The following is a 17,436-nucleotide window of genomic DNA, read 5'->3' on the forward strand; positions in this document are numbered from 1 at the left end:
ACATACAAACATCCATACATACAAACATATATGCATACATATATACATACATTCAAACATACATACATACAAACATACATACATACATACATACATACATGCATACATACATACATACATACAAACATACATACATACATACATACATACATACATACATACATACATACATGCATACATACATACATACAAACATACATGGATTGCTTGAGTATATAAGGCGAATATGGAGCGTGAAACATTTGTGAACTCAAAATGTAAAAATGTTTCGAAAATTCTTTTTTTTGGTTTATTAAACATATTATAATAATTATTATAGTTATAAATAATTAAAATAATTAAATAGCTAAATTATAAACAAATTAAAAAATAGAAAAATGTAATAATTCATTCACTATGTTGTGTCATCTAAACATTTGTCATGTTTTATGATTCTAATCTGTTAAACTAAATACTTTTATAGAAAAAAGAAAGAAAGAAAAAAGATAGATAGAGAGAGAGAGAGAGAGAGAGAAAGAGAGGGAAAGCGAGAGAGAATTGAAAATATTGATTGAGACTAAATTAAAGAACACAAATAAGACTTTTTCTTCTAATAACTTCTATTGAATAATTTTTTGGGTTTGGACCATTTAGATTAAAATAAAATAAAATAATTTTTTTTAATTGAATAATTGATGTTAATTTATTCTTGTTGATGTCTTTATATTTTGGATTTGAAAAAAAACCACAACAATGATATGAGGCGTTATGCAATTGATCAACCAATTGAAAAGCAGTTTAATTTAATTGTCCAAGGAAAAACAATCAATAAATTTCAACCAGCCAATCAGAATCGACCAAGGAATTCAAAACAGCCAATCAGATAGTAAAAAAAATTTCACCAATTGACAACCAATGAAAACATTTCCCTCTCAAATTTAAAAACTTTGTCGTTGTCATCGCCACCATCATCATCATCATCAACAACAACAACAACATCGTCATCATCATCTTCGTCATCATCATCATCATCATCAACAACAACAACATCGTCATCATCAACAACAACATCGTCATCATCATCGTCGTCATCATCATCATCATCAACAACAACAACATCGTCATCATCAGCAACAACAACAACATCGTCATCATCAACAACAACAACAACAACATCAACAACAACGTCATCATTATCGGCACCGCCTTTCTAAATTGTGAACAATTTATCATTGTCGGTACCGTTGGTGGGTCTGCTAGTAAAAATACGCTCATATCTACATTCTGATGTTCCTTAATTAGCAACAACAGCTACATCATCATCGTCGTCGTCGTAAGTATAATTTCTATCATCATCATCATCATCAAAAAAGATAGAGAGAGAGAGAAAAAAAGATAGAGAGAGAGAGAGAGAAAGAAAGATAGAGAGAGAGAAAAAAAGATAGAGAGAGAGAGAGAGATAATAAGAGGGTGACGTTAAGAAAAAGAAAGACGATGTCTATAGAAATTGTGAATGATCGCAAGACTGATGATGACCCAACAAAAATGATTAAGATGAAGATGGCGATGATGATGATGAACAGGATGATGAAAATGGCGATGATGGTGATGAACAGGGTGATGAAGATGGCCATCTTAAAAAATATTGTGGCCCTCCTACTGCTTCACCAGCATCTCTTACATGACGCAAGTTGGTTTCATTCGTCTACAAATTTTACGGAAGTGTGCATGTGGAATTAATGGGGGATAGTACGAAATTTTTGTTGTCCTTACAGACACATAAGTATATACATACACACACATACACACACGCACATACACACACGCACATACACACACGCATATGCGATGTGTACACGCAAATTATTGTACTCACAGTGTGAATACCCGAAGTTTGAACATGAAGTTGTACATAAATTGTGTACGTACGCTCATACGCATGTAGGTACTGTGCGTGTGAGCGTTTACGCGTCCGCAATCGGTTTCGTGAAAATTTGAAACGTCAGAATGAGAAGGAGAGGAAATTTTGAGAACGAAAAATGACTTAATGCCCTCCGAAGACCAGTTTGAAGTTGTATGCACGCGTTTCTGCGTTCGTGCGTGCGTGCGTGTGTGTGTGTTTGTTTGCGTTTGTATGTGTGTGTGTGTTTGTCAGTGTGTATGTGTGTGTATGTTTGTCTGTGTGTGTATTATAAACAGTGTTTATGCAGTTCGTGAATTATCGTTATGCAATTCATCTTGATGAGTTCTGCAGAAGAAACATATTTGTTTGTATTTTCAGGCACACACACACACACACATACATACATACATACATACAAGCATTCAGGCATGCACACACAAACATACATACATACGTGCAGACAAACAAACAGACAAACAAACAAACAGACAGACAGACAGACAAAAACAAAACATCGAAAAATCGTACCAGTGTAGAAAACGCAAGCCTATAATAACTTAATGATCATTGCGTCAGAAAGAGAGAGAGAGAGAGAGAGAGAGAAAGAGAAAGAGAGAGAAAGAGAAAGAGAGAGAGAGAGAAAAGAGAATGAAAATATGGAATGGGACATAGAAGTTCTGTTGCGTCATTCAATCATAGAGTGCGGCGTGACACGAATGTATAAATAATACAAATTATAGAAAAAAATACAAACGCATACAAACAATACAAACCATATTTTAATGTATCTGTGTGATTCACATAAATACAAAGAGTATACAAAACCATACAAATAATCATATGTACACACGATACATTCATACATACATGTACACACGCATACACATACATAAATACATTCATACAAAAGACATATACATAAAAACAAACATACAAACAAACATACATACACGGACACTAACAGAGATCTAAATTTATTCTCAAAGGCGGGTAATTCCAGTTGAAATTTCATTGGCCACATCGACATTTTGCATACATACAAATGTTTGTTTGTTTGTTTGTTTGTATGTATGTATGTATGCCTGTATGTATGTATGCATGTATGTATGTATGCATGTATTTGTATTTGTATACATAAACATCTTAGGCACCTACTTTATACATGCATACGTCCATCTAGGCAACATACACATACAAGCAAACATACATAAAAACACACACACATACATACAAACACTCATACAAACATGCATACGCACAGACACACATACAAACATACATACATACATATGTGTGTGTACTTGTAATATAGTTAAAATAAAACAATGCAAATCAATCAAAAGGCTAAAAGCTCTCTCCATCAATCAATCCATCACTTTTATTTCTTCATTCATTCCTTCATTCATTCGTTCGTTCATTCATTCATTCATTTATCATCTATTCCCAAATTCACTACTCTTGTTTGAGAACGATTTTTTTGTTGCAATAAAAACAAAAGACAAATCTACAAAACATCAACCACAACAACAACAACAACATCAACAACAAACAACAACAACAAAAACAACATCATCAACATCAACAACATCAACAACAAACAACAACACCGAATAGTGGCTCTGGAATACTGCCTAACTGAATCATTCAGCGGAAGATGTGAGGCTGATCACGTGATACTTATGACGTCAGCCACATTCGGACGTATGGATCTTGGTAAGAGGATGATGATGATTGTGATGACGATTGTGACGATGATGATGATGATGATGATGATGATTGTGATGACGATGATGATTACATGTTATGCTATGTTACTTGACAACAATGAGGATGGCCAATCAATCAACCAATCAACCAACCAGCAAATAAACCAACCAACCAAACACATCGCAGGTCGATGCGTGCAGCGCAACTACGGAAATCACGTGGGCTGCCGTGCTGACGTCATGAACCAGATGGACCAGGCCTGTTCGGGACGGAGAGGGTGCGAGTTGAGTGTTTCTGACCATGCCCTTATCAAGACCCAGCCCTGCCCCAAGGATTTCGCTTCATACCTCGATGCCGAGTTTGTCTGTGTGAAAGGTTGGTGAGCGTTTGTTTCTTCGTGTGGAGTGGAGTGAGAAGTGAAGTGAGGAGTGAAGTGAGGAGTGGAGTGAGGAGTGTGGAGTGAGGAGTGGAGTGTTTTCTTGTCGTTTTGTGGTTGGCAGGCGAATATTATAATGTATTTTGGTAGTTTTTTTAGTACAAGGTCTTTTTCCTCCAACGATTGCACTTCCATACGCGTGTGTTGTGTGTGTGTGTCTGTGTGTGTGTGTGTGTGTGTGTGTGTGTGTGTCTGTGTCTGTGTGTGTGTGTGTGTTTTAATTGAAATTACAAGAGATAGATATGAACGAAATTCGGATTGGGCGTCTTTCAACCGGCCTCCAGCGGAGTACCACCACACATACAAACTGATAATTATTCACACACAAACACGTATTTGCATGAACTTTTGTACATAAACAAAGTACAAATTGAAGTACACACACAAACATGCACATATACATACAAACTGAGATGCACACATACAAATAAATGTACATGAAATCAAACTCAAAATTTTTTAGATCCTACCTGCTGAACAAATATGCAAGATAAAAATAACAAAATGAAACAACGGTACTTAATCATACCGCGCAGTACACATTGCTACACATACAAAAACACACACATACATTCACACACACGCATACATACACACACAAACACATACACGTACACAGATCCATCACACCTGTATTTTTCAATTAGTTTTTCACAGGTAAAGGTGATTTGAAACAAACGTTGTTCATTTTTTTCCTCCATCTCTCTCTTTCTCTCTCTCTCTCTCTCTTTGTTTCTTTTTTCTTTTTTTATTTCCTTCTTCTTCTTCTTCTCTCTCTCTCTCTCTCTCTTTCTTTTTCTCTCTCCCTCCATTTAGTCTTATCTCACCTACCTTTCATTTCAATTCATTTTGAAACGTTTCATCGTTCAATGACAACGGACAAAATGGTTTGAATGAATGAGTGAATATTTGAATGAATAATTGAATGAATGAATGAATGAATGAATGAATGAATGAATGAATGAATGAATGAATGAATGAATGAATGAATGAATAAATGTATAAATGAATGAATGAAGAATAAATAGGAAATATTATCGATAGCTCAAATGATGATGAATCGTTTCAGCAAACAACAACTGCTTCATCATTCCTATCTATCACCATCATCATCTATCACCATCATCACCACTATCATCGTCATCATCGTCATCTTCTTCTTCTTCATCATCATCATCATCTTCATCATCATCATCATCTCCATCTCGACTTGTCTGAATATAAGTGATGAATGTGTGGACAAGTTAATTATAGGCAGATAATACTTGCCGATGGTCCATTGTGATGATGATGATGACGACGATGATGATGGTGATTGTGGCGATGATGATGATGATGGTGATTGTGGTGGCAATGATGATGATGATGACGTTGCTAAGATGATGATGCTGATGATGATCTTGAGAAAGATGAGAAAAAAGGAATGCGCAAATTGAATTTGATTGCCAGAGAATTGATGCATATGAACGGTTACGAACGATCATCACACACAGACACGTACAGACAAACACACACACACAGACACACACAGAAAGACAGACAGACACACAGAAAGGCAGACACACACACAAACTCACAAATAAACAAACCCATGCTTAGTGAGATATGGAAAGCGAAAGAAATTCAAATACAAAAACCAAATGAAAACACGAGGCTCCAAGAAATGAATGAATGGAAGAATGAAAAAAGAGATAAATGAATAAATGAAGGAAAGAATGAATGAAAGAATGAAAGAAGGAATGAAGGAATGAAAGACAAATGAAAGTGAGACAGTATAGATATAATAGATAATTTGTGGAAAACTGTCCGCTATGCATCAAAAATAACGCAATTACGAGTGGCGTGAAATTGATTTAAATATCTCTTCATCGATTTCTTCACGTCACCACCACCATCATCATCATCCCCACCATCATCATCACCATCATCACCAACGTCGTAATCATCATCATCATCCTCTTCATCTCAAGATCATCGTTATCAACATCCCCGCTGTATGTTTAGTTTTCCTTTAATAACTGTCAAGTCTGATGATGATAATGCGTTTAGACGGCTTAGCGGATTACTTATTCATTCTTATTTCTTTCATTAATTCATTCATTCAATTCATTCATTCACCTGTTCATTCGTTCTTATTTCTTTCATTCATTCATTCATTCAATCATTTATTAATTTACAAATTATATACAAATATATATATATATATATATATATATATATATATATATATATATGCAAAAATAGAAAACATTAAAAAATGCTGGTAAATTGTTAACTTCAATAGCAGCAGCAGTAGTAGTAGTAGTAGTAGTAGTAGTAGTAGTAGTAGTAGTAGTAGTAGTAGAAGTAGTAGTAGTAGTAGTAGTAGTAGTAGTAGCGGTTGCAGAGCTTATGTGGGTTGAGGCTGACAATGACGTAGCAAGCAAATTATGAGAAGTGTCATTTTTGTCATATGTCAAGCCACTGCAATGTGATTACTTCGCTTATACATTTATAGTCATCGTCATCTTCATCATCGTCGTCATCTTCATCATCGTCATCTTCATCATTTTCATCATCGTCATCTTCAGCATCACAGCAACGCCATGTTATATCTCGTAATGAAATTATAAATTGTAGTCATTATATCGCCAGCAGTCAGCAGCATTTTGTCTTCCTATGCTTCTTACCTTTCTATGTGTCTCTTTCTTCTGTGTTGCAATGATAATAGCAATAATTTAACTCTATAAAAATGTAGTAGTAGTAGTAGTAGCAGCAGCAGCAGTAGCAGCAGTAGTAGTAGTAGCAGCGAGAATATCGACAGGAGCAGTTGCATAGTTACGAATGCAATCATCGTCCCCTCAATAACAGTCTTCCTCTGTCTCAAATACAATTTTTTCCTAATGCTAATCTTGTCTACATGAATATAAAGTAGGAGCGGAGAGAGAGAGAGAAAGAGAAATACAAAATGAAAGAAAGAGAGAGAGGGAGCGAAAAACAGAGGAAAATCAAATTTAACGAAAATTGATAAAGAGAAACGTAAAGACTAAAGATAGAAAGAAAGTTATCGTCGAAAAATAAAAAGAGAGAATAAAGAGATGATGAGGAAACAATGAGAGTCTATAGAGATAAAGTGAGATCGTGAAGGTATGGAGTGAGGGTGGGCCTATGATAGTTTCTTCCTCCTCAGACATTAACATTAATTGTTATCGTGGTCTGAATATCTAAGAAGCAGTCCACAATTCCATCTTTGCTTCTGCTGCTTATACAAACATGCCCCTATACCTACCTACACCAACACACACACACACACACATACACACACACACACACACACACACACACACACACACACACACACATACATACATACAAACAAAGACAGGCATTTTTTACAAGATTGGAAAAGGTGATCCGAATGCACGGAAAAGGCTTTAAAGTTGACGACGATTGTACAAACTTAAAATAAATTAATTAAACAAATACGTAATAATAATAATAGTAGTAGTATATTTATTAATATTTTTAGTAATGTTATTGAAATATGTTAAAAGTGTTCGCACCAACAATTGAAAAGTGCCAATCAGCCCAGATGGTCAGCAGCAACAAAGACGGATATATCGCTAATTTCGTCAACAAAAAATTAACCTCAACTCAACAACAACAACTACTACAACATCAACAACTATCGCCCACAAATCAACCATTTCCGGTTGACCTTTCAAGGTCGAATTGCGTTTTCCTCTTCCGTTTCGAATGGGGTACTAGGATAAAATTCACTCTCTACGATTTTTCGCCGGCTAACAAGTCTGCCGCCCTGGCGAACGAATTAAGAACTGGTCAGTTTATTCCTCTATTCATTTTAAATTAATGATAGCAGGGGATAAGAGTTTACTGCAAATAATTTTAAAGATTTTTTAAATTTGTCGTCTCCAGAACCGCCAAATGCTAACTAAGTTTTAAAATGTCGCTCATAGGACCGATGAACGCCACAGCTCATCACCACCAACATCAAATCTATCCCAATGCTCTCAACGAACCACATCAGCAACAACATCAACAACAACATCAACAACAACAACATCAACAACATCAACAACAACCTCAATATCAACAACATCATCATATCTTTCAACAATTTTGCGACAGCGAAGTCATCGACCAGGACGCCAGCAACGTCGTCCTCATCAGCATCACGGAGCCGCTGATCAAAACAACAAAAATAATATGCCCCCAGTGCAACACTATGACGTCACTGACGACGAAACTCTGTCATTGGTCGAGAGTTAGTCACGTGTACACTTCGAGCACCAATCAGGTTGACGTGGTGATTTATAATGGCTGGCCCTATAGATATCTGATACGATATGAAGGCCTGTGAAACATTTTGAATTCAATCAGATAAACATTTTAGTAACATTTTTAAAACTTCAAAATGACTGATTTTGATAACAATTACATTTTAACATTTAAATTAATCATAATACGGTAAACTTTTACATACCTACCACCCTTAACATAATTAGCTTCCGGGTGCCCGCCACTGGCCCCCCTCAACAGCATGCACGTGACCCCTGACCTGAAAGGGCGGTTGAGATCATACTGCAATGCGACTGGTCGGTTCGTTGTTTGCTTATTTATGATCTTCTTCCGTCTTTAAATTGCTGTTTGCCTTGAAATTGTTCAGTGTAAATAATGAAATGTTGTATTAAACATACCAGTCTTACACACATACAAACACATACACATATATATGTGATATATACATATCATATATATATATACATATCATATATATATATATATATATATATATACATACATATTACGTCTACAGGTGAGATGTTTTACCTTTATTGCGATGGAGAGGACTGGCGAGGAGATGTGAAAAATTGTTCCAACGCTGGTAGGTATACACACGTACACACACGTACACACACACGTACACACACACGTACACGTACAAACGCACATACATAGGCACAATAAATTAATTTCTACCTGCTGAGCAAATGTTCGGCTACTCTTGAGAAGTGCCTTTATCTCTTTATTGAAACATCACGATGGTGATGATGATGATGACGACGATGATGGTGATGATAATGATGAAGAAAATATACAACTAAAAATTTCAGATAATAAAAAAAATTTCCTGAAATATATTTCCGCCGTCTAAAATTAAATCAGGCTATTCCTGACTGCCGAAAAAACTCAGGCCAATAAATCGAAAGTTCGAACCAGCTGCGATCGAAAGATCACAAATAACGATAAGATAACGAAGACCGGAAATGGATTTAACGATTGTAGCCTTTAGTGCGCTTGCGTAAATTTAAAGCGCTTGATGATGCGTGACGATTCAGTGATGGGCGAGTGAAGCGGAAGTGAATAACCGATCTTTGCACTTGATCCGATTTTTAATCGGTTCCCTTTCGAGATCCGATTCTATTTTAAATTGACTCACTCGAATATAAAAACCATTTTCTTCTTCTTTCTGTTTGTTTTTTTTTTCAATAAATTGAATTCAATTTATATTATTTTTATACTTTTTACAAAAAAATAATTGTGGATACGTTGAAACTTTTGATGTTGTTGGCATCAATTCTGAACCGTCCGTACAATGCTGGCAACCGACTGATCATTTAAACAGTAATAAATAATCAAACACGAGATGCTACATACGCACAATTTGTTATAATTTAATCTGCAAACTGCAAAAATGAAAATTTTTAACTTGAAAGTATAAAAATTGATTAAATAATGGATGACAATAATTTGACAGATAGATCGAGATCACTTCTTGAAACCTACAGAGAATGGCTCGGCCTGCCGAATTTGGGTTCGTTGGACTTTATAAATCATCTCACAAAATCAGACCTCACAGCATCCTCATCAGCGCTGTCATCCTCTCCCCACCGCCCCATCATCTCACCGGAAATAAATAATTATAATTAGCGCTCTCTTTAACCCACTCCAGGCCTGTCCATCGCCATCATACTCGGCGTCGCCATAGTTACCGTCATCTACGTCATCGCCATCATGGCGTGCATTGCGCATGTCAAGAGGTTCGTTCAGTTGAGTTTCATCGCATTTCTCCAGTAATTTCGTTTTTACGTTAATTAATTTTTTTCATAATATTTTTTGTACATACATACATACATATATGTGTGTATATGTTTGTTTGTATGTATGTACGTATGTTTTTCATGAGCTGGCATGTCGTGTTTAATGTAACTTCTAACAACCACATAATTTAAACGAACGTGAAATGGAATAAAAATGAACGAAAAAATGACCCCCCCCCCCATCACAAGATGGCGCAAGAAGAGTCAGAACTCGCCGTCGTTGGGCGAACACCGGGCTCTCACATCACCATCATCAACAACAACAACAGTAGCAACAGCGTGCAACTTCCGCTCATTCAATACATCAACTAACGATCACAACAACAACAACTCACGACATTACGGTCTATATTCAACAACCAATCATATTAACGGAGGTATAAGAAGAAGCTCTGCCATTGATGGGAATGGTTTTGTAACTGTTTCCGGTGACCCGGTAGTTAATGGTAAATTTTTAAAAAGCGGTGGTAGTAAAAGTAGAATATCTTTTCACCGAAAACTCGGCGGCAATATTAATGCTGGTGAGAATGTTGCCGGCGCAAACAACAACAGCAATAACATAAAAAATTACAACAACAACAACAACCACAACGACAACATCAACAACAACAACAAAATCTTGAAAAACTACTCCGTAGTCTACAGCAGCAGAACCGGCTCCAAGACACTGCCAGCCAAAGTGGCCAGCTTGCAGGACACCGGAAGTCACGTGATGTACTCTGGCGAACAGCTGCATTTCACGACAGGCTACCAAATGGCAAAGTTGGACGTGGGAAGGATGAATGTTGAAAGCGTTGGAAAGCAGAGTGTTGACAGCTGCGTGTGTGCGAACGACTGGACGGCCAGCAACATCGACAACCCCTTCGAAAGTAAGTTTTGTTGCATCTGTGCAGCGAATGGAAAGACCACAGACGGCCACCTCACGTACAACGAGGGCCTCAACATCGTCGGAAGCAACTGCAGCATCGTCGAGAACCCATGCAACATGGTCCCAGACGACTTCAGCATCATGCAGGACTGCCGCACGGACAACAGCAAGAAAGATTACTCCACGAGCGACGACGTCAAAAACGCAGCGAAACATCGCACGCTCGATAGCAACCTGAAAAAAAAATGTCACAAATCATCGTCAGCATTTTCATCGTTCAGCATTCCACCCACCATTCTCCCATCTTTCTTTGGCGGGTCGCCATCTTTTAAAACGGCGCCCGGGAGTGAAAATTTTCCGGATGTGACGTCACGCAATGACGAAAGTTTCAAGCGAGATGACGACGATAACGTCAATTTATTGAAATAACGGCTCCTTCGTTTCAATTATAAAACTTTTCATCTAAATTTCAGAGTTCATTCTGTACGTACGAGTGTATGCGTGCATGTGTGTGCATCGAAATAAATTGATAGATGTATCCATTCTAATGCATCTCAATAAGCAATGGACCATTCATATATATCCACAGCTGTTTGACACTTAGCTCAGCACGAAACTGATTGACATAACGGTTAATCTAACTTGCATTATTATTTAATGACAGCTCTCCTCACTGTGAATGTCGGTGATTCCATTATGTAGGTCAAACCAAAAATCTTTTCACTTTTTCTTGAAAGTTTTGATAAAATCAAAAGTTCATTCTTTTATTACCGTTCATCCATTCAACCATTCATTCATTCATTCGTTCATTCATTCATTCAACCATTCATTCAACCATGCATGCATGCATTCATGAACATAGCCTACTCGATTCGTTTTTAATTGAGAAAAATTAAAACTTGAAAAGGTAACTGATCATCTGTCTGTCAATGTAAAAATCATGCCATTCACACCATTATTATTATCATTATTATTATTATAATTATTATTATTGTCATCATCATCATCAAAATCTGTCAACCAATTGGAAGAGTCTTTCTTGCAAAACTTTCTGACTGGCAGAGATATCCACGCTGCCAATACTGCTTGCGTATTCTGTGGTTAGATGGACGAATGGGTGAATGAATGAATGAATGAATGAATGAATGAATGAATGAATGAATGAATGAATGAATGTAGGAATAGAAACATAAAAACACAACACAGTCAAGAAATTAAACTTATAGAAGGTACTTTCCAAAAAACCACACACAAATTATATGTATAAAAGCTATACTGATAACGATAACGCCTAGACAACTATAACAACAATAGCTAATTATTATTATTTAATTATTAATTAAGAATAATTATTACTATTATTATTAATTATAGCAATAAACAGTAATAATAATTAATTATAAGAACCCTTCATGATATTCTTAATAGTCTGCACAGTTCCCCCTCTCAAGTTCAATATCTGCATGACTCTGCCTCTGACCTGTCAGTCAAACAGTAAAAATAATTATAGTTATAATAATAATAATAATATTTATAATAAAAATAATATTTATAATAAAAATAATATTTATAATAAAAATAATATTTATAATAAAAATAATAGTTATAATAATAATAATAATAATAATAAGGTGAAGAAGAAGAAAAATGCTAGCAGTATCTGGACATAGCAGGCATGCTTCCACGATTATGTAGTCGACCAGTTGGAGCGTAAATAAACCGGCCTGTGGCGAAATATAAATCATCGTTATCAAGATCACCGCTATCATCATCATCATAATAATAATAATAATAATAATAATAGTAATTACCTCCAATTTATTCATATAGAATTCATCCTCGTCATCAGCTGTTAGCGACCTGCCCTGTGATTGGATGGCCTTCGAGCGTGGGGTGGTAAGGATAATTTTTTATGAACTTCCGGTACAAACATCATCATCATCACCATCATCATCATCATAAACTCCCGGGGGCAGAGTGCAACACCACCAAAAGAGCAGTAGATAGCAGCCCTAACCTCCCTCTGTTTCTCAATGTCCGCTTCGACAGCTTCAGCCCTCTGTAGATATTTGAAGTGCAGCTCCATCAGCCTGTCGACCTTCTCATGGTCATTTTCGGTGAACTTGTTGAGGAGACGCTGTCTCTGGGAGCCTTCACTGTTCTGAACTAGGGAGGCCACTATCGAGACGATGTGCTCTGTTGTTGTTGTTGTTGTCGGTTGGTTGTTTGTTTGTTGTGATGTGTGTGCGTGTGCGTGTGTCAGCTGGTTGCAGTGGCAATGACATCACCATCATCATGATCACCTTCCAACTCCTGCTTGTTTGGACCCGCCTTCTTATGTACGTGTGGCGGCTTCATGAAGAGTGGGAAGATGGTCCGCAGACCCAGGATGTCGATGAACTTGTTGCAGTTGTCCACACCCTCCGAACCAACCATCGAGTGGTTCAAAACTTTTATGGCACTCGTGCGACAGAGTTTCTTCTTCTCCCTAAGTGATGGTGATGTTGATGATGATGCTGTTAGTGTCAATTGAAACGTCAATTGTTAATGTCGTTTCAATCAGCATTCGAACCAGGCAGCCAATCAGAACAAACCTTAGCAAAAGATTCATGAGTTGTAGACCCTCGCCTTTCAGAAACCTCGTCCTATTGGTCGGAAGCATGAGTGATGAGCAGAGTGAGTTAAAGAGGTTTTCCATGTATTCAATTTCCTCTGGTGTCGACGGGTCATGCTTCTTGAAGATCTGTTCTCGCGTTTCAATTGAATGGTTGGGAATGACTGATTGATAAGTAGGTCAAATGGTTAATAAATCAATCAACCAACCAACCAGCCAACCAACCAATCAAACAGCCAACCAACCAATCAAACAGCCAGCCAACCAATCAAACAGCCAACCAACCAATCAAACATCCAACCAACCAATCAAACAGCCAACCAACCAATCAAACAGCCAACCAACCAATCAAACAGCCAACCAACCAATCAAACAGCCAACCAACCAATCAAACAGCCAATTAACGAACCGAAAGTTGTGAGAGTAAAACGTCAATCCCATCTACCTCGCCTAGTATCTGTCGGTTCTCTATGCAAATAAATTCAATATAACACACACAGTACAACCAATAATTATATATATATAATCAATTACACAATCAATCATTTAACTAATCAATCGATCGATCGATAAACTTATGAATCAACTAACATCAACCAGGCGATTTCACACACTCTTTTTTCATGACAAGATTTCGTCCCAATTAAAAAATTCCCAATTCAAATCGCCATATAAAATATCAGAACAATTGTGTAAAATACAAACACCGCACAAAGAATCAAACATCAAACAGAAAGAAACATAGATATGAAACCTTGATACATCTGCAACAGTATTGATAGTATTTCTGAGCAATACAATCTTATATCATCAAATGGTGCCTTCATCTAAAATGGAGAAATCATGATAATGTTATAAGATGTGATAACATACATACATACACATACAGACACGCACGCACACACAAACATACAAAAAACACACACGCAAACACACACACACAAACCTTCAATTTATTAACAATCCACTGCAGAAATCCTTGTTGGCCCGCTTGCAGGCTAACTTCTGGTTTCAATTCAACCATGTTCTCCAGTATTGCTGTTTGGAACATTAGATTGAATATACAAACATATAAACAAACATACATACATACATACAAACAAATATACATACAAACAAACAAACATACATACAAACATACATACATTTATACAAGAAAACATACAAACATACATACAAACAAACATACCTACAAACAAACAAAAACACACAAACATAAACACATATAAATACACCTACATACAGACCAAGATGTTCACACAAGCAAGAACCTTACACTACAGTATGTATTGAGATAATCCATTTAAAACTGTGCAACTACATATGAATGATGTACATTTATAAAGGGATAAGCTTAGGTATAAATAAAGGCACTTATATAAGCCCCTGCCTAACTAAAGAAGGTAAATTGGTACCAACCTAATGAATTATGAATGCCTTGGGCCTCTTCTTTCAACGTTTCGTCTAATCTTTCTAAATTCTGGACCAACAATGCCAATATCTGTCCTTGGAGCTGTAGAAAAAATTATTAATATAATAAAAATTATTATTACCTATAATATTATTATAATTATGGTCATTATGATGTTAACAGACCAGTGCATCAATCAACATCTCAGCTTCTTCTTCATTATCATCCATCACGTCACCATCGGTCATCTCTTTCAACAGGTCCACAACTGCTATAGATACATCTGTGCATGTGTGGAGATGTGTGTGTGTGTGTGTGTGTGTGTGTGGGGATGTGTGTGTGTGTGTTGTGTGTGTGGAGATGTGTGCGTGTGTGTGTTCGTGCACGTGTGTGTATGTATAAATGTATAACAACATTTTTTAAGACGTAATATAGGCAGAGATTTTTAAAGAAAATTGAATCATTTCATTTCATAAATGAAATACATTTGAATATATATTATAAAATGTTTAACACACCATTAGAATTATTAAATAAAAATAACATTTCTACACTGGATGCTGAGTAGCAGCAAAAGAAAATATAATTTCAGTCTAGTGTTAAAATGAAACTCACTAACTACCAAACACTAACTGCTAAATACTAGCGACTGAAACATGGTTGAAAATTACAGACCAGTATTTTCATGGTTGAGTAGTTGTAGTAATGTCTGTATTGTAGTACTGCCTCTGATCACAATCTCATACGTCTCAGGCATGGAAGCAATCATATGCATTTCTTGGATTGTGTCGTTCAGTTCAATTTCCGATTCCATGAATCTGTTGGTTAGGCAGGTGTGGGGGGTTAGGGTGATGTGAATAAGGAGATACATAATAATAGGTATGAACAAAATTAGAATTACAATTAGCACACTAGTGGTGAACTAACTTCTTTTCTAAAAGGAAGTTTAATATGAAAGTATTAAACTAATTTAATTTATAAAAAATAAATGTCAATCACTTCTCTGGAGCATCAGGATATTTGATTCGCATCTCTTGGTTCTTTTGGTACCTTTTCTCAAACTGAATAATCAGCCTCCTCACTGTACCCTCGTCTAAAATGTCAGACTATTACGAAATAATTTAACTCTTTTTAGATTAAATATTAATATTAATAATTTTATAATTTATAATATGAGCATAATACAGTATAATATTCACGACAAATCAGCAGCAGATTCAGAAATATGTTTTTATCTCCTTATTATATTAAATTAATTAAAATCAAATATAAAATGATCAGATGAAATTTCAATGAAAAGCGACCTCTGTAGAATCATCCTCAAGAATTTTTGCTACCTTCTCCCTCGTTTCATTGACGGTTGAAGAGATCTTGTTGGTGGTTTTACTTGAACTGGCAGTAGCAGCAACATGACCAGCAGATGTAGAAAGAGAGGACGACGACGATGGCTGCAACAAACTGCTGACTGCTGGAGCCACCACTGACCGCTTCTCGAGTATGACATTACTACTCTTCACGCTTTCATCGTCCAGTCGACGTTTTCTTTTCAGATTAGCGGAAGATGGCGCTGGTGATGACGGAACAAAACCGGCCGACGGCTTGTCCGGCTACGTTGTAAAAATAAAAATTTAAACATAACCTTTTTATAAATTAGTTTAAATTTTGTTTAAATGATGTTATGAATAAATTAAAATGATGTTATGAATAAATTAAATTGAAAAAAAAATGTTTAAATTAAGTAATTAATTACTTGAAAAGCTAGCAACTCAGAGACATCCATTTTAATCGAATGCACTTTTAAAACCTGAAAATAAACATAGGAATGTGTCCGGCAAGGGTCAGCTTATTTGACTTTCTTGGGTTGATGGCTCCACGCAAATAACTTGAATCAATTCGATCAATCGGTCGGGCTATTTGACATGCTTGGAACGTTATTGTTGGCATGCAGTGGCTTACAGGGTTTCATAGAACTCTTATGATAGCGGTTTTCGAGATATTAGTAAAGAAAGAAAAACACAATAGTTGCTTTTATTTGAATACATTCAAAAACAAAAAGTGACGGTTAAGTGGAAGTTTAAAAACGTCAATTTTCATATTTTAAACAACCAAATATAACAAAATATCGACCGATACAAAATAATTATTATCCATTAATATTATTATTATACACAATCCTTAGTAGTTCTCGGAAAATGATTCTCATAACAATAACATTTAGTAAGAACAGCCCACAGCATATCATAATGACTAAATCAACATAACAAACAGAAATTATTTATACATGCATATATACAAAGTAAATCAAGAAATATCCAAAAATTATATAACCAAATTAAAAAAAACTACCAGTCAACATTTTATAAATAAATAAATTAATTTAAGACGACGACGAGAATAAAATGTTGTTTGTTTTGTTT

At 36.0% G+C, this 17,436-nt stretch overlaps 4 protein-coding genes across 4 annotated transcripts; 3 read left to right on the forward strand and 1 right to left on the reverse strand.

The window, feature by feature from the left end:
• Window positions 1–1,605: 1,605 nt before the first annotated feature.
• Window positions 1,606–5,692, forward strand: HELRODRAFT_180640 (hypothetical protein; the record flags this gene model as incomplete). The annotated part of the gene is made up of 4 exons (XM_009029936.1): window positions 1,606–1,669; window positions 3,497–3,595; window positions 3,776–3,964; window positions 5,625–5,692. 4 exons carry the CDS (start codon window positions 1,606–1,608, stop codon window positions 5,690–5,692), a joined length of 420 nt encoding a protein of 139 aa, XP_009028184.1.
• Window positions 5,693–7,548: 1,856 nt separating this feature from the next.
• Window positions 7,549–8,385, forward strand: HELRODRAFT_180641 (hypothetical protein; the record flags this gene model as incomplete). Its single annotated transcript, XM_009029937.1, has 2 exons — window positions 7,549–7,843; window positions 7,982–8,385. The coding sequence occupies 2 exons, from the start codon at window positions 7,549–7,551 to the stop codon at window positions 8,383–8,385; spliced, it is 699 nt and encodes a 232-aa protein (XP_009028185.1).
• Window positions 8,386–9,761: 1,376 nt separating this feature from the next.
• On the forward strand, window positions 9,762–11,423 carry HELRODRAFT_180642 (hypothetical protein; the record flags this gene model as incomplete). The annotated part of the gene is made up of 3 exons (XM_009029938.1): window positions 9,762–9,840; window positions 9,979–10,066; window positions 10,316–11,423. The coding sequence occupies 3 exons, from the start codon at window positions 9,762–9,764 to the stop codon at window positions 11,421–11,423; spliced, it is 1,275 nt and encodes a 424-aa protein (XP_009028186.1).
• A 285-nt stretch (window positions 11,424–11,708) lies between these two features.
• Window positions 11,709–16,834, reverse strand: HELRODRAFT_186075 (hypothetical protein). Its single transcript, XM_009029939.1, has 16 exons — window positions 16,770–16,834; window positions 16,324–16,626; window positions 16,019–16,125; window positions 15,695–15,837; window positions 15,205–15,302; window positions 15,028–15,121; window positions 14,555–14,646; window positions 14,363–14,435; window positions 14,018–14,076; window positions 13,589–13,737; window positions 13,298–13,482; window positions 13,012–13,190; window positions 12,806–12,874; window positions 12,650–12,718; window positions 12,402–12,474; window positions 11,709–12,089 (listed from the first exon to the last, which is right to left on the reverse strand). The coding sequence occupies exons 1-16, from the start codon at window positions 16,797–16,799 to the stop codon at window positions 12,001–12,003; spliced, it is 1,812 nt and encodes a 603-aa protein (XP_009028187.1). The 5' UTR covers window positions 16,800–16,834; the 3' UTR covers window positions 11,709–12,000.
• Between the last annotated feature and the right edge of the window lie 602 nt (window positions 16,835–17,436).

Source organism: Helobdella robusta (assembly GCF_000326865.2).
Source record: "Helobdella robusta unplaced genomic scaffold HELROscaffold_63, whole genome shotgun sequence".
Taxonomy (NCBI): Eukaryota; Metazoa; Annelida; class Clitellata; order Rhynchobdellida; family Glossiphoniidae; genus Helobdella; species Helobdella robusta.

Coding starts and splice junctions, on each gene's coding strand:
- HELRODRAFT_186075 (XM_009029939.1), bottom strand. CDS start 16,799: ATGGATGTCTCTGAGTTGCTAGCTTTTCAA. Junction 14,077..14,362: donor ACTGTTGCAGATGTATCAAG/GTTTCATATCTA, acceptor TTATTTGCATAG/AGAACCGACAGATACTAGGC. Junction 13,483..13,588: donor CTCATGAATCTTTTGCTAAG/GTTTGTTCTGAT, acceptor ACCATCACTTAG/GGAGAAGAAGAAACTCTGTC.